Below are 23,528 nucleotides of genomic sequence, written 5' to 3' on the forward strand. Positions count from 1 at the left end.
TTCTGTAGAGTCATGCAACCCAGGTTCTGAGAGCCTCTACAGTAAAGACCAGTTGAGCATCAGCCTTCCCCTCCTCTGCGCGGTTGCCATTTTTTAGTCCTAGTCCACTTGTGCTGCTATTACAACACGTCACTGACTGGGCAAATCTGTAAAGGACAGGAATCAATTCTTCAGTGCTAGATGCTACATTTCCAACACCCAGGCCTCTGGCTGGATCTGAGACCTGCTCCACAGGAGGGAATTTCACATCTGGTACTTGAATTCTGGGCAAAATCCCATGGTTAGGGAGGCTATAGGCCCTAGGTAGGACCTGCGATCACTGTTTTGCTAAATGGCCATGTTGCCTAATTGACTTCTAAACATTTGTGTTCCTATCCTAGACCCAGGCTGCTTTCAACATTGATCAGAGGAGCTTGCGACTGCAAGGGGCAACAGTCAATATGAGATGCACAGCTGGTCAAAACATCTTTCTCACCCGTCTGCACCAAGGCTCAGGGAACACCATGGAAGGGGAAGAGACCTATGATGGAGAGGGGAGCTATGACGTGTAAACTACCAGACAAGACATGACTGTCACACACATGAGGGAACAGACACATGATGGGGAGGGGAGCTATAGCATGTAAACTACCAGACATGGCATGACTGTCACACACACACAAACCCAGAGCAGTCATGGTTATTTGCACAAGACCAAACCAGCCAAAATTCTGTCATGGAGGAGGGCGGTGTTCTCCAGGCCTCCTGTTCATTACTGAAGAGTAACTGACAGTTGATAGCAGTCTTTATAAATGTGTGACCTCCAGTACATTTCACATGCTCTAGGGGATGATCCCAAACTCAAACACATAAGGGAAGTACTAACTAGGACTTAGTGAGAGATGGAAGGGGATGAGGGATATGGAGGAGGATGAGAATAGATACGATCCTATATTATATATATATTTCAAGCACAAGAATAAAGAAAAATTAATACAAGTTTTTAATTAATATATAATGAAATTTACATCCTTAAGAAGTGATTCTGAAAAGGTCTGTTAGCAACAATATCCCAGTTTTAGAACTCAGGTCAGGGCCTGACTCAGAAACAGACTCACGGTACTCCAAAGTAGGACAAAGCAAGTCCTAAGGAGAACAAAATCATTGATGACAGTCAAGGAGTTCTAGTGGTAGGTATCAGAACAGGCTAAAGTAAGAGAAAATCTTTGAGCCAGATCTTCAGGAAAGAAGGATATCAGCCAGAATGTGAGGCATCCTGGAGGCAGTAAGAACCATCTAGCCACTCTGTCTGTCTGGGTAAAAACAGCCCCTATTCCACTGAGCCACATGTTTGGACATGTCATCTAGTGCATCCAATCCCATTTAATACTCATAGTGGCATCATTAATTCCACTGCATGATTTATAAAAACTATGAGAGTAACTGTCTTATCCAAAATCTGAGTGCTAGCACATAGAAGTCTAGGCTCAAACACGAGTCTAAATTGGTCTTTCTCCTGAGTCCCATGGCAACTTAGGAGCTGCTGAGCATCATAGTATAGTCTCCAAGAAGTAACTTGAACGCAGAGCACAACTGTAGAATATGCACACATAGGGAGTGAATGCATCTACTGAAGGAGAATCCTGTGGTCTGTCCAGACCACTGTAATGTATGTTGCATAAGATTTTGCCATCTAACCTTAGCTGCAAAGGATATTGATAATTTTCTACTTAACTGGTTCATTCCGAACTTGAACTATAATGGGCCAGGCAAGGTAACTAAGTGTGCTCCCTTCTCTAGCAGTGTAGCTGTTAGTTTAATGACTGTCTTTTATTTTTATTTCACTAGGAGGAGGGTCACAGCCTTCTCAGATGAGAAATCTTACTTTCTGAGGTCCACAAGTGTTACTGATATTCTGGGGCTCATCTGTCCTATTTCTGTGACTCTTAGGCTATGACAGCAAAGTAGCAGGCCAGGCCAGTGTCAGTCTGTACCCACTTTAATTTTTCAAGTTGAATATAACTTTTAAATTTTAGTTAGAGACCAATCATGCATAAGAAACACTCTAAATTATTAATTATGCTTCAGGGTGGGGAATATACATTTTTAATTCAATATTATATTCATCCTAATTATCCTCTAGAATGCAGAGAATTAGTGAATGACTGCAGGGGCCGTTATTCCTGGGAATTAATTATTACAGTAGGAAGAAACTCTGTAATAAAACACACATAATTCAATGAAATAGGTGACAAATATTAATAAAACTATCATTGATGTTCCTCAGTCATGCTTGAAGAGAGCAAAGCTTTAGAATAGTGAGGAAAATCTAGGAATGCCTAAGTGGTCCCAGTGCTTGGTATTCTTTTCTGAGCCAGCATCTCACTGGTTTTTCTATCGTGAGCTGGGTTTGCAATCCAGGCTGAGATTACGGGCCTGCCCCACCACACCCAGCACCAGGCTATCATTTTTGCTCTATTATGCCTGGTGTCTTCATTAGGTTTCTATTGCTGTGATGAAACATAGTGACCAAAAAGTAAGTGGGGGAGGAAAGGGCTTGTTTGGATTACACACAGATCCATATCACACAGTTCATTATCAAAGGAAGTCAGGACAGGAACTCAAACAGGACAGGGATCTGGAGCCGCAGCTGATGCAGAGGCCATGTGGGGTGCTATTAAGACTAAGTACTCTATCATCAGACTGAAGTGGGCCTTTTTGTGTTTGAGATTGCTACGAGGGTATCATAAACTAAAGTTAACCTGTTCTGTTTTCTTTGTTAATAGTACTTCATAAAATGTCTGACAAAAGCCTGAAAATAAGTTTTAATATTTGTAACATTACTTGGTTGGAGATAGAACCAAACATATCAAAGATTTCTACATAGGTCTGAAAAACTTTTAATTCTGAGTTTACCCCATGAATTTTCCAGGCAATATTCACAAACTAGGTTGTAAGCATCATCCCCAAATCCCTGAATAAAGTTTAGTAGTCTATAAGTTTTTAGGTGAATGTATATGGCCAGATAGTTTTCTTTAAGTACCAAAGTTCCACTAGTGTTTTCACACCATTATTCTACCGTATTTTGTTGGTATGGAACTAACGTAGCTATTACCAATGTGTATAGAGAGTGGAATTTTAGGTCCCACTTCAGTGTGAGTCTTGGAGGTCGATCCATGTGCCCCACTTTTAAGAGTGTATCTGAATGACTACTACTGTATTTGCAAAGTAAGGAAAATTCAGGTTATCACTGGGCCTTTTTGAAACTAGAAGGACTGGTCACTGTTACCAAGCAAATTTCCAGCAATGGTTCTTAATGTAGCAGGTCAGTTCATGCTTTTAGGCTTAATTATGAATCAAAGTATTTTTTAACTTTTAACACATTAGGGCAGTGTAGATTCCAGTGGAAAAACTATTAATTACAAAGTTTGTTAACAAAACTATGGGCAACTAAGAAAGTCTGAGAGTGAGAAAAATCTTCTCCATGGTAGAGCATGCCAACTGCTCATCGACATCAAACGGTCAGTCCTAAAAACACACAAACTGAGCAGATTGCATTTGTGTATTTAGGAACACATATGCACATGCATACAAACACACACACACACACACTCATACCCCACACCACCACCAACAACAACAAAGACAAAGAGTCCATGAATTTGAAAGAGAACAGGATATGAGGATTTGGAGAAAAAAAGGAAGAGTGAAATGTAATTAAATTCTCCAAAAGAACATTTTTAAAAATTAATGTGCAAGAAGTCAGGAATTAAATAGGGAGAAAGTCCTTAGCACTCCTGCTGTGTGTTCTCATTTGACTATAATGGTAATCCATGACTAGCTAGATTAACTCAAATAAATGCATATCAAATGTAATAGCTTATGCTGTCTTCCTTTTCTACAGCTAACTCCACACTTCCTAGGGAAATAAATTTTCCAGTTCATTATCAAAAACTGATTAAATAATTGGGGTAGGAGCTTTTAAAAATGACTGCATAATTTATGTGTACAGGCTAGGCAAATAAATAATGGTTCCTCTAGGTGTTGAATTAAAAAAATATAGATAATTAACCATTTTAGAGTTCATCAACAAATTGAAGTATCCTATTACAAAATTTCACGATTACCTAATATGCTCACCAATAATCTTAATCTCAGTCACTTACCACTCTAATAGACTGTCAACCCCAAATGTTACATATTTTTAAGCTTTTGTTTTCAATTTAATGTTTGTGAGAAAATAACATTTATAAAAATATGAATTTATAGAAAAATAAGGGAAATGTTCAAAGTATTTTATAAGGCATCTGACCCATTAAAGCTACTGTGTGTTTCTTCTATTTTGAATTTTATGGCTTACAATGGCAGGAGGTGGTTTAGGGACAGGGCTGACCAGTGGCAGTTGGCCTGATAAATCAAGATATTGTCTACCCCAGGGAAACACACCAAACAAGTGTGCTCCTCTCTCCATGGCAGGATCTCTATGTTCAGGGCTAGCCTCAGCACAGAGATCCACAGCAAACAGCAGGATTTCTGTGTTCAGGGCTAGCCTTAGCACAGAAACTCACAGAAAATAGCAGAAGCTCTATGTTCAAGGCTAGCCTTAGCACAGAGACCCACAGAAAAGACAAATTATGAGTCTCAGTCACCATCCACACTTGACTGTTCCTCCGCACTGCAGTACAAGTGGATTGCAGCCGAGGAGAGACTGAAGAGATGTTGCTCTGGAATGAAGTTACACGATCCTTGAGCAAAAGTCTTCATGTCTTTGGTTTCTCTTCACAGAAACATCTTTAAAGTTACCATTTCCTCTTTGAAATCAGAACAGACTCTGACTTCTCTATCTCAGACAATAGTTTATTATCCTATCATGGGCTGTATTCACAGCAAGGACTCTGCCAGCCAGCAAAACATTACCTACATCAGGGGCTACACAAGATCTAACTTTCCAACTTAAGGAAAGAAAAACCCTTGGAACAGTTGATCCCTCCACTTTCCTCAAATGGAAACAAATAATACAGTAGAAAATACTTTAAAAAATACCACAGATCCATCTGACATAAACATTTCATCATCGTGCCTACTGTGCAGTGGCTTCCACAGCATCACCTTGAACTTGGCAACTGACAGCTTAAAGAGCTTTAGGTGCTAGTCTCCATACAGCAGAAAGAGGTGACCCATACTCCACTAGTTCAGGAGACCCCAAGTGCAAATTTGGGCTGAGATGAAGACACAATCCAAGTTTCACTTCTTCAGTGTTCGATTAGTGAAGAGTTCACACATGGCATCTCCAGTTTCCCTATTCCCAAACAGTTTGCAACCTTGTAACACAGTCATTGACAACACTACCTTGCTATTGTGTGCCAGGAGGAGAAGCCTGGCAGACTCAACTCCACAGAGTGACTCAGCTGCTGTCCTGGAACCATACTGCGTTCTCTCAGAAGTTACTGCTCTTGTTGGCAAACACTGCTAATACACAACAGCGATATGCTACAAGGGCAGGCACCCGGCAGCTGGCCTGGCTCTGGACTTCCTGAGTAGAACAGCTCATTTCCACTGAGCATCCCCTCCTCCTCTTACGTGCAATAAAATTTGGGTTGCAATCTACTGGCTCTCCTAGCCACTCCTAGCTTTTTTCTTTCATGCAAGTGTTTAAAAAAAATAGTTATGCATTTTAGTCTTGTATTGTCATTTGCTTTTTAAGGGTCTAAATTAATATAGCATCCGTTCACTTCTTCACCTACTCATTAATTAATAAATTCATTCAATAAATCCTGAGAATAATATTCCTGGTGTGTTATTCTAGGCAAGAGGGATACTGGTGAACAAGACCAAAAAGACTCTTGCATTCAAAAATATCCTCAAAGTGTTATAACTGCTTCCTTTTTCAGTTTTTACTATGCTAGGCACTAACCGAAGAGAACGTCCACACCCTATCTTGTTTTCTATTGATAATAACCATGAAAGGAGGACTTGTTATTCCTGTTCTATGGGTAGGGCAGCGAAGACCCAGAAAGACCAGGTAGCCAGGACCTTCCTCGCTAGATGACATGCAGCACCTCCAGCTGGGTAGCAGTTCTGAAAACTCTTACTTTCTAGCAAGTGAGTGCCTCTGAATAGTGACTCTTGCAAAGTCTGGTTCAAACCTTCAATTTAAATGTATCAGAGGAGCAGAGGAGCCATTCATGAAAAGGGGGAGTAGAGCTTTGGGGAAGTCTTAATCAGGTTAATGACAATATTGCTTAATCCTGGCAAATGAAGTCTCCCACCAGAAGTTTCTAACCCATTCACTATTGCCATGAAGACAGAAAGGACAAAAGACCTGAGGATCACAGCAATGGGCAGCAATGGCGGGTAGTCACATCCATGGGCACTTCTCTCAGAGAACAGACAAGTACCTGCTAACAGGTGACACAAACACATACCATAAGGTCCAAGGCCAACTATGGTGTCGTCTAAACTTGACTCAACTTCGTCGAGGTCCAGAGAAGGAAGGGACTGAGGGTCAGGCAGGTTCTCCAAAGTCCGTTCATCTAATTCCTTGTGGAAGGGAATCAATAAATGATGAGAAGCAGACAGAAGGAAATGGCCCTGCCACAAATGAAGCAACATTTTTCTCCCTTAAGCCTGATAACATTTTCAAACTTTGGGTTGATAACTTGGGATAAGCGAAACAGCTCTGAACCAGACAGTAGCCTTGGGCTACTTTAACCTCTGTAGGAATCGGTTTCTAGGCCATAACTAGACGAGCCAAGCAAGATAGCCAGAGAGTCAAGTAAAGGGTTCAGCCAAATACAGGCTCCATCAGCATCTAGAAGCAAGCATCTCTCTCCAACGTGCACCCACTCTATCCCACCCAACTTCTCCTCATTCCAGTCCTTCTCGGTTTCGTTTCAAAACAAACTAGCTTGAACAGCTTCCATGTCTCATCGGGGTTTACAAGTCCTGAGAGTCTAAGAATTTCAATTCCCTAAAGGACAAATATCTAAGAAATGATGAAGGAATTCACCTTCAAAAACATAAAAGGTAGGGTTGGACATGTGTGTTAGTTGGTAGATCGCTTTCCTGGAATAAAAAAAGTCCTGTGCTCAATCCCCAGTCCTGTGTAAATGCATGCCTATAATTCCTGCTGGAGAAACTGTCCTAGCTACTGCCCTATTGCTATGAAGAGACACCATGACCAAGGCAACTCTTATTTTGAAATGCATTTAATTGGGGCTTGCTTATAGTCTTAGACGGTTAGTCCATGATCATCATGGCAGGAAGCAGGCCAGCATGACAATGGAGTAGTAGCTAAGGGCTTTACATCTTGATTGGCAGGCAGCAAAAAGAGAGGAGGGAGGAGGGAGGGAAACTGGGCCTCAAGGCCCACTCCGCAAGGACACAGTTCCTCCACTAAGGTTACTCCTACTCCAACTAGGCAATACCTCCTAAGGTTAATCTTTCCCAAACTGTTCCACTCTCTAGTGACTAAAGCATTCAAATGTATGAGCCTTTTGGGGTGGGGGGTGAGGTGAGGGGAGGGGGAGGGGAGAGTATTCTCATTCAAACCACCACAGAGGCAGAAGCAGTAACATTAAGTAATCCTGGACTAAATGGCAGGTTTGAAGTAATCCTGTGCAATGTGAGATATGGCCTCAACCAAACAAAACAAAAATTAAATAAATAAATAAAAATAAAATGTAAAGTGCCCAAATATATGAATGGTAATTTCAATAGGCCATTTATAGTTTACTACTTTTTTTAATGTATGTGTGTGTGTTTGCAAACTACATGTAATATTGAATTGCCCTATTTTCTCTCATAATCAGCTTTCATGGGGGGAACTATTCCAAGAATGCCAGGACTGGAGTCCTGGTCTGCTAGATGCTTTCACGGAAGCCCAGGTCTAGTGCCAGTACAAACTGTACAAGCCACGGGAAAAGGACAGCCTGGGCTTGGGCTTGCCTTGTGTATGGCAGTGTAGTTTTTCTTTGTTTCTTTTGTTTTCTAAGCTGCTATCCTCTTAAGAAATGAAGTCAAACATGATTCCACACTCAGCTGGGCTTCAAAATTTCAAAACCCCAATTCAGTTAAGCAGAAAATGCTGGTCAAAATAAAATCACTGTCAATTAAAGTCTGAAAACAAATCAAGCCACTCCCCTGAATGCCTTGAAAATTCCTTAGGGAATTTTCATATCAATGACATGCTGGCTCCATTCACTCTCAAAACTGTCCCTCCTCTAACTTTTTCTGAGATATATGAAGGGAGATATGAAGGGAAGGTTCTGGAGATATGGCTCATGAGAACCTGAATTCAGATTCTTAGCATCTGGATTTAAAAGAAAAAAGGCAGATGTTAATCCCAAAGCTGGAGAGGTAGAGACAGTAAGATCCTCAGGGTTTGCTGCCTGGCCAGCATAGCATGATCAATGAGCTCTAGGTTGAGTGGAAGACATGCTCTCACAAAATAAGGTCAAGAGGAATAGAGAGGGAGCCCAATATTCCCCTCTAGTCTTCACATACATGCACACACATGAACATGCACACACATCCAATGAACACACTCTACACAGTGAAACACAAAGGAATTCGTTCCAGACTGGCAAGAGAGGAAGAAGGAATTGAGAGCAGAGCTTCAATGAACTTGGGAAGAAATGAAGCCATCAAAATGGAGAGAAGAGGAGCAAGGAAATGCATTTGAAGACAGGTGCATTTTTCCTTTATCGGGTTTTCCTTCAGCCTCTTGCATCTGATTAATCCAGTTTCTGTCATATTTTATTTCATCCTTTTTAGTTCAACAATGCCTTTCCCCGAGATGATGAAAACCCTTCAGGCCTCTGCACAGTGTTTAGCTTCTTCCTTTGTTCTGTGAATATCATTAAGCCTGTCTCCCGCTTGTGCCTGTGAGTATGATTAAGTCTCGCCTCTTCCCTGCCTGGCTGCCCAGCTCCCTCCTCTGCCTGGGGTGAACAAGAAAGTCTTCCCCTCAGGTCATGCCTCCTTTTCTTCCATTCCCATTAAATGATTTTTTCCTCTAAAGAGATAAGAGACATATTCAGTAGTGCCATTCCAGTTCTTCCTTCATCTAGAGGAGGATGGTCATGTTCAGGTGCCCCGCTTTCTGCACCGACTAATGAGATACAATTCTTGGTCAGCAGCATCGGAAGCAAGGCAGAGCTTATTAGACATCTGACAGCCCAGGCCCTAACTTGGACCAATAGGACCAGAATCAAGATAACACAGGATACTCTGGCACGCTCTGAAGTTTGAGAAGTGTCCCAGAAGTCATATAATTCAGAAGGAATTTAGAAGAGAACCAGCTGGTTTGTGGACCTGAGAAGTCAGAAGATATTTTTCAAAGACAAAGGACCTCTGAAAGAGAGAAGGGCACTAACAATGGATCACGTGTTGTTCCTATGCCGCCATGTGATGTGGGATGTCCTTCTGTATATGTGTTGCTTTTAGTGGTTGATGAATAAAGCTGCTTTGGCCAATGGCTTTGCAGAGTAAAGCCAGGTGGGAAATCCGAACAGAGATATATAGAGACAGTAGGTGGAGTCAGGGAGAGGCCATGTAGCAGCAGCAGAAGACAGATGCTGGAACCTTACCAGTAGGCCACAGCCTTGTAATGATATACAGATTAATAGAAATGGATTAATTTAAGATGTAAGAGCTAGCTAAGAATATGCCTAAGCTATTGGCCAAACAGAGTTTTAATTAATATAGTTTCTGTGTGACTATTCGAGTCTGGGTGTCTGGAACACAAACGAACAGTCTCAAACTACAGCCATGCCAACAATGCTCCATCCATATACAAACTTAGGAAACAATGAGATATTAAACATAAGAACCTACTGTTCTCAGGAGATCTTGTCTATTTTTCCTTCCCAGGCGACTCTACATATGTTTCTCTTAGGGTTCTCATTGTTACTTAGCTTCTCTGGGGTCGTAGACTCTAGGCTCCTTATCCTTTGCTCTACAGTTGGTATCCACTTATGAGTGGTTGCATACTATGCTCATCTTTCTGGGTCTGGGTTACCTCACTCAGGATTGATTTTTCTAGTTCCATCCATTTGCATGCAAATTTCAAGATGCCTGACAGTGCAGGAACCAGCATAGGACTAAACTAGGTATGTGAGTGACAGTTGTATGGCTGGGGCAGACTGTGGAGCCACTGGCAGTGAGACCAGGATTTATCCCTACTGCTTGTTCTGGCTTTCTGGAACCCATTCTCTCTGGAGGGATACCTTTCTCAGCCTAGATATGGGAGGGGGAGGCCTTGGCCCTGCCTCAAAGCAATGTGCTATACTTTATTGACTCCCCATGGGAAGCCTTACCCTCTCTGAGGAGGGGATGGGGGGTGGGTGGGGAGGAAGATGGAAGGAACAGAAGGAGAGGAGGAAGTGGGAACTGAGATTGATAAATAAAATGAGAAAAGATTTTTTTTTTATTCCTATTGTTCCTATGCTGCCATGCTAACAGTGCTCCTATGCATATACAAACTCAGAAAACACTCCTGAGAAGTTGAGAACCAGAGACAGTGGTACTAAACCTCAGAAACTAAAACTCAAAGAATGAACTAAAACCTTTAGCCAGGACAGGACTGTGTGTGTGTGTGTGTGTGTGTGTGTGTGTGTGTGTATACACACTTGAGCGCGCGCGCACACACACACACACACACACTACTTGCTGAGAGAAAGGAAAGCATGAGCGTCAATCTTACTTGTCCACTGGATGAGATTTACTATCACTATGGAAACACACTTCTGGGTGTGCCTGTGTAAGTGCTGGCAGAAAAGCTGACTGAAGAAGGAACACCTACTCTGAATGTGGGCAGCATCAGCCCACAGGCTGGGTTCCTAGGCTGGCTGAAAGGAGAAAGTCAGCTGGGCAATGACAGTCCCTGCGTCCTGAGTGCAGTCGCAACATCCTTGCCATCACAACTCCACAGTCATTATAGACTAGAGTTTCAAATTACGAGTTCCTCAAAACTCTTCCCCAAAGCAAAACCCTTCTTTAAGTTGCTTATGTCGGAAACTTTGTTACAGCATCAAGAAAAGTGACTCACCCAGGAAGTCACTGGGGATGTATGCTGGGAAAAACAGGATCTTTGTGCGACCTCTTTCTTAATCTGAGCTGGGCCAAATTAAAGATGCTTTCTCTGGCCCCATGTTCTGTGTGATAACATGTGGGTAACAAAATCTCTTCAGGTTCTGCCTGACATGCAGCCTTGAGATCATCTTTATTCCATTAATGCCCCATTTGCAGAGATTACCGAAAGGCTCTGGCTTCCATAGCGGTTCAGCTGCACCATGTGTCATACACTGTGTTCAGACTACTGGCAATAATTACATCAAACACCAAGATGATTATCTTAAAGGGACAAAGAATAAAAGCAAACAGGTGAAGTAGAACAGTCTCTAATACAAAAAGTCTTACTTTCTATTTGCCATATGGTAACTGCAAAATAAAAGCAGGGCTTGGTGTGACTTTACATGCCTGTAATCTCAGCACTTGAGGGCTGAGGTAGGAGGCTCATGAGTTTAAGGCCAGTCTAAGACACATAGTAAGTCCCTCTCTGGAAGGAAAGAAAGAAGGGGAGAAGGGAGAAAGAAGGGAAGGAAGGGAATAAGGGAGGAAAGGAGGGAGGGGGGCCATTTGGGCATCATAATACAAAAAAAAGACCATATCTGGTTCTCAAGCTCCAGTCTCAGCAAAGAAATGTCTCTGATCTCAAGATTAGAGACAATTCCTGGCATTCTAGAAATAAGCACCCCAATTTATTTTGGTGATTGAGCAAGCAGTTTGAACACATTAACAAACAAAGAATCTTCATAACCCTATCAGCTTGGGAATGCCTGGTTTTCAGTTTTGTATGGACAAAGCAGAGCCAGGGACAAAGATCTCCTACCGTAGGCAATCTTCATGGTGCCTAGGAGTGTCTGGGGTGCTGAAGCAGGGCACTCAGTTTTCCTGAGGGCATGGGTACTTCCATACTGGTGGCACAGAGACTTTTCTTTTAGTTGAGACCTGATCCTGTTGCTGACCCCATGTCCTTTCAGTCAGCAATTTTCTATTTGCCAGCATCCACAAGCAGGGAAGGCCTCCCTCACAGTTTCCCACGTCTCTGAGACCAGGGACAGATGCCACAAATGGCTTCACTAAAAATGGAGGCACCAGGAAGGTGGAACACTGGGTAAGACTGAGCACTTACCATCAGCCTCTTTTAGTGTCTATTGGCCAGCTCCATAAGCAGGAGACCCATAAAGTCACAGAGGAGACCAGGCTACTGTGGGATCCAACTTTGGACTATCTGACCCTCTAAATACTTGAGGAAGATAGATGAGCATTGTCTTGCTCAGAGAGAGAGAGAGAGAGACAGACAGACAGACAGACAGACAGACAGAAAACAAGTCTTCCTAGGTCTTGCTCTTCTAAGAGAAAGATTTGCTCAGGCTTCTGCATGGCCCAGGGTTTGAAGGCCTGCAGTGACTAAGCTAAGCCACAGAATTTACAGCACCAAGGTTCAGGGCATTGCTTGACAGTCTGTCTCAAGGGTTGGTTCTCTCTGTTCAAGGAAAGCATCTCAGATGCAGAGATATCCTCTGGGGGAGCATCACAAAGCTTTTCTGCCCCAATGAATGTGCTGTGTGAGGTTGATGTCAGCTGTCCCACATGACACATAGACTACCTTAGTATCAGATCCTACCACCAAGGCTCAGAGAGATAGTCTCAACCACGAATGAAAACAGAATTTGTCACTCAGAGAAGTACAGGAGGAGGGGTCCCGCAAATCTAATTATTCACTATCAGATATCTGTGGTTGTTCTTCAGTTTGAATGAAGTTCTTATCACAGTGCATGATAAGGATAGAAGACAGAAAATAAAGGGTTAAAAAATAAACATAAGACAAAAAGGGATTGACAGACTGGAGAGGTAAAACATACAGGATAGAAGTGAAAATCAGATGTGTGCATATTTGCTCTATTAATTAATCATCTTAACCATAATCTCTGCATTCAGGGAAATTCAGTTATTTTGTAAACAGTAGCCACTTGCTAGGTGATGGCTGAATCAACTGGTCCACTTCCGGATATAAGCTGCTTTGCATTAGGGCCACCATCAGCTGTGGGCTTACTTGTAGAGCCCTCCCTGAGCTGGGCCAAGTTCGCCTGGAGGTTTTCTACCCTTTTCCTACATATTTACCTTGATGAATCTGAGGAACCCAAAGCAAGGAAACATTCCATGTGAACATGAAATATGGATGCTTACATGGGGCACACCAACTCTTAGAGGTTCAAACTTCTGGAATCTTGAGTCTTGCACCCTCTTGCTATTTTCTTTATATTTTTCTTCCACGATCTTTCTGTAAATTTAATGTGAATGTATAAAAATCAGTACAAAATTTTAAGTCATATCTAGAGTATACAAACAATCATGATCACTGTTTTAACAGGCAGGCCGGGTTATCAGGAAGTCAAACTATCAGGTCTGTCTCTCAGGACGCAGCACCCTAAATGATTCTCTCTCTCTAAATTTCAGGTGAAATTGCTCTTCCAAAGCACACCCAATTAAGCTATAGCCTCTTAGTCAACTCTGGAACCCCTGGAATATCAGGAGAAGATAATACTCGGCCCTGAGCATCCTGACTGTGAAGACACTGATTTACTCTGCTTCATGATGAGCAAGCCTGTATACAGGACAATGGCAGTACATGTCAGGGAAGGTGTGAGCACTGTGGATGGGGTAACAGATCTACTGCCCAAGTAGCTTTCAACTCTCCAATACCATATTATTAGTCCCCATGATGCCTGGCAGACTTCTAGGACTTAGGATTCCTTTTGTCTAACATGCCCACCTCTCTCCAGAAGCCACCATAATTCTTTACTTCCACAAGCTTCAGTTTTTATACATAATAACTGAGATTGTGCACAGTGTTGGCATATCTCAATGACAATAAATAAAATATACGGCCTCTCTAGAATCCTAGAAACAATGGTCAAAATTCTAATTCAACTAATTTATTAAATTAAGACCAAATAGCAACAATATTAGTATATTAGGTAGAATATTTATGCTATTCTTTTGCCTATAAATAATTTTAATCTGTATAATGATTTTAATATGCATTTAAAGTATTACATTTGCCTTTTTTATGTCTTCCTTTCGGATTGACTTCCCATTTACATTCAACCAATGACATGAATTTTTGAGTTGAGCTCTGAGTTGATGTAATGACTCAAATATTTCAGGGCATATATCTCCTCAGAGCCACAATCAGTAGTTTATAGGAACCAGCATGCTTTGGCTCCCAACAACAGACTGCACATAAATCTTCCCAACTGAACAACCCATAAATATCACCTGGTAACCCGAAACTGGCCATGATAAGAGCATTTATCCCCACAGAGATCAGCAAACAAATGAGCTGCCTCCCCACACAAAGATGCTCATTAGCCATTCTTCACAGTCCTACGGCCTATGACTTCACTCTGATGGACTGTAACCTCAAATAGTAAGGCAAAGCAGGCCTTTCTCCCTTAAGTTGCTTCTTTCAGGGCACTTTATCAAACAGTGGGGAAAGTAACGAAGGCAGACTAAATTGCAAAGCTGTCTGTTCGGCTTTTTGATGGGATAGGTCCAAGAGTCAGCAGCCAATGAGGTTTCCTTTAGAGCCTGCCCACATTTTCATCACTGGTAACCTCCCTACTTTTCAGTTGACCTTCACACAGGCCTAAACACCTGACGTAAACAGTACTTGACATCCAATCTCTGGCTCAGGAATCTTGTTTGGGGGAGCAAGTGAATGAAGGCACAAGTGATCATGTGCGCCTTGGTTTTGGCTTTTGTTTTCCTTGAGTGAGTTCTTTGAGAGCACTGTTAGGCAGCGCAGGGCACGGGGCACCCAAAAGAAAGGCAGCTTACTTCAGCTTCCTGGCTTTCTCATCAGCGGCCTGCTGCTTCCTCAGCCGCATCCTTTCCCTCGGAGTCATTTTCTGCACTTCAGACAGGGCTTGCAGAGGCTGCAGGTGAATCTTTTTCTGCCTAGAAGTAATAAACATTCCCCAACATGCAACTCATACCAAACACGCTCAGAAAAGATAAACAAATATCTTACAGAAGTATCATTGCTCTGTGGAGAGAGCAGCAGCGTCTCAGGGTAGGCCCGGAAAATCTAATAAACTCCAAGTGGGTAATGAGCCAATAAGGACTGGAGTTAATCAGCATTATTTTTCAAATTAGATTTCTGCTTAAAAGCAAATTGTGTACTTTCCAAATTTCTGCTCATTTCGTTTCCTATGGCTGGCTTTTATAATGGAAGACAAATTAGGATCTTGGCCGTTAGAGAGTAAATAGGCCGACAGAGTCACTTGTCTCTGGGCATTATTAGCTCTCGATCTTTGGAAGGACGGTGAATCCTACCTCCGCCACCCTGTAGCCAAGGGCAGAAAAAGAACCCAGGTTTCTACCTCTGTAAAGAGCAGGCTGGGTTACAGTGAGCATCATGTGGGATAATGTATGCACACTGCCCAAGGGTGGCATTATAACAACTGTGTTTTCTTGAACGGCTTATATTCTGGGCTAACTCCCATAGACATTCCAGTGGGTAACTATGAAGGTTAACAACACTCCCTGGGCTCAAATCGTATCTCTGGGATTACACACCATAACGTCTTTTGGACGTTATGGAATCTCTGTGTAACTATGAAAGAGAACATTTCCACCCACTTCATAAGGGCATCCTTCATTTATTGAAGAACCTCTTTTTGTTAAGTTGAAGAAACCACGCACACTAAACAAGGATGGCAAGGCCTGAGGCTACATTCCCAGTGACTTCTCCTCCGGTCCCAATTTGCTAGGGAGAAATATTTCAGAAGACTCTTTGTCCTCAACTTCTTCCTTAAGAAACACTGTGAGAAACAGAGTATCATCCAGACCAGAATGTCCCAGGAAGGGACAATTTATCAGGAATATTCACCCCCTTATTTTGTAGGACTTAAATGAACTCCCCCTGAAACATAACCACAGACCTTGAAAATAAAGGGGACTATTTGAAATCAATATTTTACAGTGTGAAGTGCCTTTCAGACAGTTGATTTCCAGCGCGCCACTAATTGTAAAGTGTGCTAGGCAAACTGTCCCACAACTGCTGTGCAAAGCAAACTTGCTATTTTAAAAATAAGATAACCTCTATTCTCACACCTCTAGTTAATAAACAAAAATAAAACTTAGACTTTCTTGAAAGAATGGGTAGCAACACAAGAAAATAATCATATTAAGAACTTGTCTATAAATTTACCCCCAGGAACTTTTCCACGTGCACGTTTGTTAGGTGGATTGTGAGGCTGGGAAAATAACTAAGATACAGTCAAGAAACCACTGGAGTGTGTCAGAGGAGAGTGTCTGCACTTGTGTGTGTGTGTGTGTGTGTGTGTGTGTGTGTCAGAGGAGAGTGTCTGCACTTGTGTGTGTGTGTGTGTCAGAGGAGAGTGTCTGCACTGGGGTGTGTCAGAGGAGAGTGTCTGCACTGGGGTGTGTGTGTGTTAGAGGAAAGTGTCTGTACTGGGTGTGTGTGTGTCAGAGGAGTGTGTCTGCACTGGGGGAGTGTCGGAGGACAGTGCCTGCACTGGGGTGTGTGTCAGAGGAGTGTGTCTGCCCTGTGTGTGAGTCTACTGAGAGTAGCAGAGTATCTGGCTATTTGGCCTTGAAGGTCAGCCCCAGGGCTCCTGTATTGGCCCAGGGGCTCCTGTATCAGCGGGGGGTGGGGTGGGGGGATTAGGGGGTGTTGGGGGGGGTTCTGTATTGGCCCGAGGGCTCCTGTATCAGCCTGGGGGCTCCTCTTCCCATACCACTGCTATTCATACCACTGGGGAGGTAGAGCCATTGCCTTTGGGTCCTGATAAAATTAAACAGAGTCCCATCAACAAAATCACAGATTCCATCCTTAAGAAGCGGGGTCCCCTGGCATCTCTAGTTCACTGTTGTACAGGTGCCCACCACTGCTCTGGAACTGCCCACCATTCTGTACTTTGACAAGTTAAACCAAAGGAATTTCTTGAATGAGAAAGAAGTCAGGATTAGAAATTATTGTTGCTCTTTTGGAAAGCCTCTATTTATTTTGTTTGTTTATTTGAGAGAGAGATAGTGTGTATGATATGTGAAGAAAGTGAATTTTGGCATTTTTCCCCAAATATCTACAACACTCTCTTTCCATAGATACATACTCTGTCAGTTAAACAAATACCATATGAAGTCACTTAGGTTTCCGACAGAAGACTCATTAGCAGAAACATTCCTAAATGTCTGAGATATTCGTTTCTCTATGCCATCACAGGGTAACTGTGGTGCTGCCCTGCAGATCTGTGAGCTGTGTGGAGGTTTAGACAGTCAGGATTTCAGCCTGCGATCACCCGGGGCAAATGGCTCTTGAATGCCACGTTACCGAAGTTTCTTAATTTCTTGGCAAGATTTAAGTGCAATCTAGGATGCCTTGCACAGTCAGCTTAGTGCTAATAGATTTTTAAAGACTGACGCAGTTAGCATTTACATGGAATGGGCTTGTTAAAAATAAAGCAATTACTTACATGGCATTAATTATCTGAACAGCATCCTTCTGACAAAACAAGTTCTTGCCTTCCAGCGTCGTGTCTGAGTATTTACACATCAGGTGCTGAAATGAAGGAAATCACCATGGCCTTAGAACCCCTTTCCAGCAATGGAAGGGCACGGAGGACCCAAGCGCCTTTTCCGGTTGATCTTCCTGACCACAGCAAAGCACTGAGGTAAACTCACAGCAGCGGCTCTTTCTCTCTCCGAAGGGTTAAATAAGATGGTGTGGTGGGTTGTGTGAGGTCCCCCAGGAGGAGCTCCTGTCTTCTTCTCTAACTTCACCTTGTCCTTGTCTCTCCCTCCTCACCCATTCCCCGGGAAGCACCAACAGGCCTTCCCTCAGCTCCAGGAATACTCGCTCATCTCTCAGCCTTTAGCCATCACTGTCAACCCTCTCACCCCGATGAGATGGACTTTAGGCAAATGAGAAACTTAGCTAAGGTACAAGATCCAAAGGTGTAACACAGACCTCAGCAAGCAGGGGAGGCCTTAATACGGAGCCTCATCTGTAAAATCAAAATCAATGTCCAAAGCCATGCAGCATAGGATTCCAGATGCTTACAGACAAGACCCAACCCTGAACCTGAGCAACTACACCCTGCGTGCCTCTCACCAATCTTGGCCTCATCGGAGTTTGTCTTTAAATTTTTATATTTTGCTATCAGTGTGATATTGATTCTGAAATACTGCAGAGCTAGAGAAATGGCTTGGCAGTTCAGAGCAATGGCTGCCCTTCCAGAGAAGCCTGGTTTGCTTTCTGCACCCACATGGCAGATCATAAACGTCTGTGACTCTAGTTCAGGGGGATCTGATACCCTCTTCGAGTTTCCTCCCTAGACTGTTTACATGACTGGCTGTGTGTTCCCGCCATTAAGATGGTGTCGACGCCTATGACTACCAAAGAGCCCTTCTCTCTCTTTATTCTTAGTGCAATCCCAGTCTCCTTTCTTCTAGGTTCTTGTTAGCATTTTCATGTTCCCTGCGTTTCCTCGGCTACTGAATTCTCACTCTAGCAGTCAAACGTCAGCAGAACAGGCCATGCCTGCCCTTTCTTTTTAGCCTCTCTGGGGTCAGCACTGTGTCTCACGATTGAGCACACCTCACTCTTGTCTTTGCTTCCTCTGATTTAGATCTTACCCCACTGGTGAAAAGTAGGCACCCATTACAAGGCAGGTGACCTGGTGGTTCCTGTTAGACTTATTCGTAACAGAGGAAACTTGCTAAGGAGCTGGCTGAGAGGTTCATAAAAGATAAAAGCCTTGGAGAGAACAGTTAGCTTCTTAGACCCTAGGCAGATCCTCTGTCTAATCAAGGTCTCTAACACGAAGGAAAAGAAGAGACACCTAGTCAATTAAAGACACTAAGTCATGTCCTAAGGAGGGAATAATAACAGTTCAATGAAAATCCCAGATTTCCATATTATTAGCAGTATATTCCTGCATTTACAGGGATGGATTTCAAAGTGTTCAAGTAAGATCTGTCAGTCTCAGAGCCACTGGGTAGATAACAATGATTTTAGGCAGAAAATTAGAACCCCAGCTTCCCATGTCTCGTGGCATCATGAAACTAGAGTTTGTGTAGCCTGCTTTGCAGAGAGATTTTCCCAGTGTTCCTCTTTGCTTCGCTTAAGTCCTGCTTTGCTCCTTTCAGGCTGATTATATATATATATATATATATATATATATATATATATATATATATATATATATAATTTATTTTATTTTTCAGAAAAAGAAAACAAATTATCTTTTGTTCATTTTACATACCAATCCCAGTTCCCACTCCCTCCCATCCTCTCATTACTTCCACCTAACCCCTCCCCACCTCAACCCCCATCCTCCACTCCTCAGAGAGGGTAAGGCACATTGCTTTGGGGAAGGTCCAAGGCCCTTCCTATTATATTCAGGCTGAGCAAGGTGTCCATCCAAAGAGAATGGGTTCCCAAAAAAGACAGTACAAGCAGACTGCCAATGGCCCCTCAATCTGCCCCAGCCATACAACTGACACCCACATTCAGAGGGTCTAGTTTGGTCCTATGCTGGTTCCTTCCCTGTCTGGCTGGAGTTGGTGAGCTCCCATTAGCTCAGGTAGACTGTTTCAGTGGGTGTCCCCATCATGGCCTTGTCTTCTTTGCTCATATTCTCATTCCTCCCACTCTTCAACTGGACTTGGGAGCTCAGCCCAGTGTAGCTACCAAAGTTTCTTCCCTTCTCTCCTGGCGATTTGCAGGGCAGTGTGACCTCCGGCTTCCTGGAGACTCTGCACTAGCTCTGCTTGAGGGGATAACCTAGCTAGAACCTGGTTCTCTTTGTTATGATGATTCCACTTGTATTCAAAGTCTTAGCAGTGGGCCTACAGCCTGCCTCCCCTAGCTGACCCTGCCCGAGGGGCCGGGAAGCTTTAATCTTCTCATCCTGCTCCTGGATGGGAGGAGGCCTTGCATTTTCGATTCTTCTAGCCCACTGATATAAATACCTGACTTGAGTTTAATAAAGTTGCCATTTACTCTTGTAGATGAGCCAGGTTTCTTTTGTGTATGTGTCTCTTTTTTCAACCCTCAGGACAATCGTCCCTTCTCGTGGGCCCGAGTTCAGGAAGCGCGCAGCCTGGGTCGGGCGTGGGTATCCATTGGAAAGTGCAGACTCTTACAGCCCAGTGCTCCACTGTAAGTCTCTGCTTCTGTTTCCATCAGTTGCTAAATGAAGGTTCTATGGTGACATTTAAGATATTCCTCTATCTGACTACAGGGCAAGGCCAGGTTGGGCACCCTCTCCTCTACTGCTTAGGGTCTTAGCAGGGGTCATCCTTGTGGATTCCCAGGAATTTCTCTAGTGTCAGGTTTTTTGCTAGCCCCATACTGGCTCCTTCAATAAAAACATCCCTCTCCTTGCTCTCATCTCTTCCTTCCATCTCTTCTGTCTCATTCTCACAAGTTCTTTCCTTCCCTCTTTTCTCACCTCTTCCTCTTCTGCCCTCCCTTCTCCCCCACCCCCATACTCCCAATTTTCTGACTGATTCTTAACCATATCTGAGTCCCACAGCGTAACCTTGAGACACAGAATGGTAGATGGCCCTGATACCACTCTCATTTCCAGTACCTGAAGGTGCTCTTCGATGTAAGGGACTTTTAAAACTTCTATAGCAGATGGTCTCAAGGAAGGACTCTTGTTCAACATGCTGTAATATTAAAAAAGAAAATTACTTTTCAAATGAACAAAAACCAGAGTTCATTTCAAACACAGGAATGAAACTTCAATGGCCTCTCATTCGGACTTGCTGACATACCGTTCCATGATGGTGTTTAGTTCTCGTGAGAATCTCTCAGGGAGTGAAGGTGTGTCACCTTCAACAATATTTAAAACCACAGACAAGAAACTGGAACCAGAAAACGCGTGATCCATGCAACACATCTCATATAAAATGCATGCCAGTGACCTGTAGACAAAAATCAAAACATTTAAACAAAGAATAAACATTCTATATAAAATTTGTCTATCAAGAAAAACCTCACAGATATTGGGCATTAGCTTGTTGTAAACACCACTCTGGGCTGCTGTCTGTCATAAGGTTCGTACAATCCAGGTTAGGGACATGAGGATTAGAAATGTTAGGTAGGAAGAACAGAGATTTGAAAGAAACAGGTACATAGGACAGTCCCAGGAGGGCAACTCAGCAGATAATGAATGCTGAATTCGCCCACATTTATTTTCCAAACACTTTCATATCCCAATACAAAACAGTGGGAAGAAGGCAAAAGACTGCTTTACCATGACACAAAGGACAACCAGAACAGGTACTTGTTTCAATACTTGAGACATCAAACCATTATTTCCTGAGTAAAGTATTTGATGTTTGGGCAGGAATGTGTAGTGAATACTCCCTAGACCAAGTATCCTGTAGGCAGCCACCCCCTATGTCAAACCTCCTATTTTAGAGAAGGAGCATAGGATTATGCGTGAATTCTCTGACCTATGGTCACGGTGGAACAGATCCACCTCTATGGGCCATGTTAATGTCCAAAACACCAAGTAATCACACCCTAGCTCAAGATATCTTGTTTTGTAGCCACAACTTTGAAAGACAAAAATAAGCTCAAACTCTCTGACCTCCAGACAAAGTGGAACAGGCTCACATCTGTGTGTGTCCTCATATTAGAGCCAATGTCCCAGCATCAATTTGAGTTTGTTTACAGACTACCTATTCTCCAAGGGAAACCTGGACCCAAAAGACAGACAGACAGAGACACACACGGAAGGAAACACACATACACAGGGACACATAGGCACCCACATGTGCATGTAGGCACACTGCACACAAATCCAAGACCCAACAAAGGATGGCATACAGAGAAAGACCTGAACACTACTTTCTCCAAAGGAAGAATAAACAGTCCAATAGCAAAATGTCTGCACAGAGTAAAGAATCTAAAATTTGATTAATGTAGCCAGGAATTTTTAAATTAGCTCCTGTGAAAGACAAACAAAATGAGGCTGCATATTACCTGCCTAAGGTAGTTTTCAAAAGCTATGCATGCAGAAGGAAATTTTAATTCATCAGCCTGACATGCCCTCTGTGTGTGCTACGCATGCTGAAAAGCAAACAGGCATTATTTTTTCGTTTTCTGAGTAGAATCCATTTGCAGGTAGAAAGGGAGGGAAACTATTTGCTGCTCACATTAAAATGTCTAACTCTCCCTTGGGGACCATGAAACAGGAGCTCAGAATCAGAGATCAACCCAACTCTGAGGTGGAATCACTGTGCCAAGTGGTCACCTCTGAACTGGTCACCTCTGAGCCAGCAGGAACATGTTCTTAATGGTTCCACATTACAAAGAAAATGACCATGACCTTTAAAGTCTTCCCTGACCTCAGTATTAAAAAAACAATAGGCTGTTTTTATCTTATGGGCATTGTGAATGATGTAACAACCAGATTCCTCTTTTCATAGTGATTTCCTGAAAGATGAAAAAAATGAGTTTGTAATGGAGTGTTTATAAGCTATATGTTATATAACTTTTGACATTTAGTAAGGGGAAAGTATATATAAATAAACACATGAACACAGAAGTTATTCCATTGTTTCTTATGGAAGTGCACACATGTAAGAGAATTCTGAACATGCACACTGAACATGGTTCTGTTCTAATAAGCAACAGCAACACTAAAGCTTTCCAGTTGACTACAAAGCACTTTCATGTATATCACAACAGAACTCAGACCTCCCCAGTGAAACGGAGCCAAAATCAGATATTTGTTTCCAACTTATAGACAAGGAAACTGACTGTGAGAAGCTAAATGACTTGGTCATTTGTATTGGTGATACAGTAGTAAATGGTAGAACTGACTCTTGATTAAAGCATTTTCTGTCCAAACTCTTTTAGAAAGAAAGACATTATCAGAAGCAATTACACAGTACTGACTAGAGCAGCAATATCAACATAAATATTATAAATCAAAATATCTGAATCTCAATCTATTTTGTGCCCATCTTTAAGAGGATCTAATGGTATCTTACATAGAAATTTTAATATACTTAGATTTACACATCCAGGATGATAAATTTCTTCAAATAAATATAAAATAATGACATTTTTAGAAAAACAAAAAACAGAGTGTTCATGTCAGCAGGAAAGCACTAAACACGTTCAGGAAGGGAGCTCTTCTAAAAAGAAAAATGATCCTAGGCAGAAGCAAGCAATGCTAGAACAAAGAAACAACATTAAAGAAACACTCTGTGAATATGCACACATAGACATTAATGTTACATGACAGTATAGATAATATCTTGTTGAGTCAAAAAATGTATATAATAAAGTGTGTGGCAGGATAACACAAAAGACAAAAGAGAACAGGACTTTAAGTGCTTTTTGTTCCTTCTGCTACCGAGAAAGAAGTCATAGTGACATTTTTACTAGACAGTAATAAGGATGCATGTTGTATTTTCTAAAGCTATCATTG

General features: G+C 42.4%; 1 protein-coding gene across 2 annotated transcripts in view; it reads right to left on the bottom strand.

Moving 5' to 3' along the window:
• Nek11 (NIMA related kinase 11) overlaps nucleotides 1–23,528 on the bottom strand; it is a 238,308-nt gene that overhangs the window by 100,699 nt on the left and 114,081 nt on the right. For both annotated transcript variants that reach the window (XM_048416923.3, XM_048416924.3), the window contains exons 7-12: nucleotides 20,857–21,006; nucleotides 20,670–20,748; nucleotides 17,547–17,632; nucleotides 14,887–15,006; nucleotides 13,234–13,327; nucleotides 6,405–6,519 (exon numbers count right to left, since the gene is read on the bottom strand). In XM_048416923.3, the coding sequence (XP_048272880.3) occupies nucleotides 6,405–6,519; nucleotides 13,234–13,327; nucleotides 14,887–15,006; nucleotides 17,547–17,632; nucleotides 20,670–20,748; nucleotides 20,857–21,006 (644 nt within the window). The remainder of the gene's footprint in view (nucleotides 1–6,404; nucleotides 6,520–13,233; nucleotides 13,328–14,886; nucleotides 15,007–17,546; nucleotides 17,633–20,669; nucleotides 20,749–20,856; nucleotides 21,007–23,528) is intronic.

This window comes from Myodes glareolus, chromosome 4 (assembly GCF_982192425.1).
Source record: "Myodes glareolus chromosome 4, mMyoGla1.1, whole genome shotgun sequence".
NCBI classification, from domain to species: domain Eukaryota; kingdom Metazoa; phylum Chordata; class Mammalia; order Rodentia; family Cricetidae; genus Myodes; species Myodes glareolus.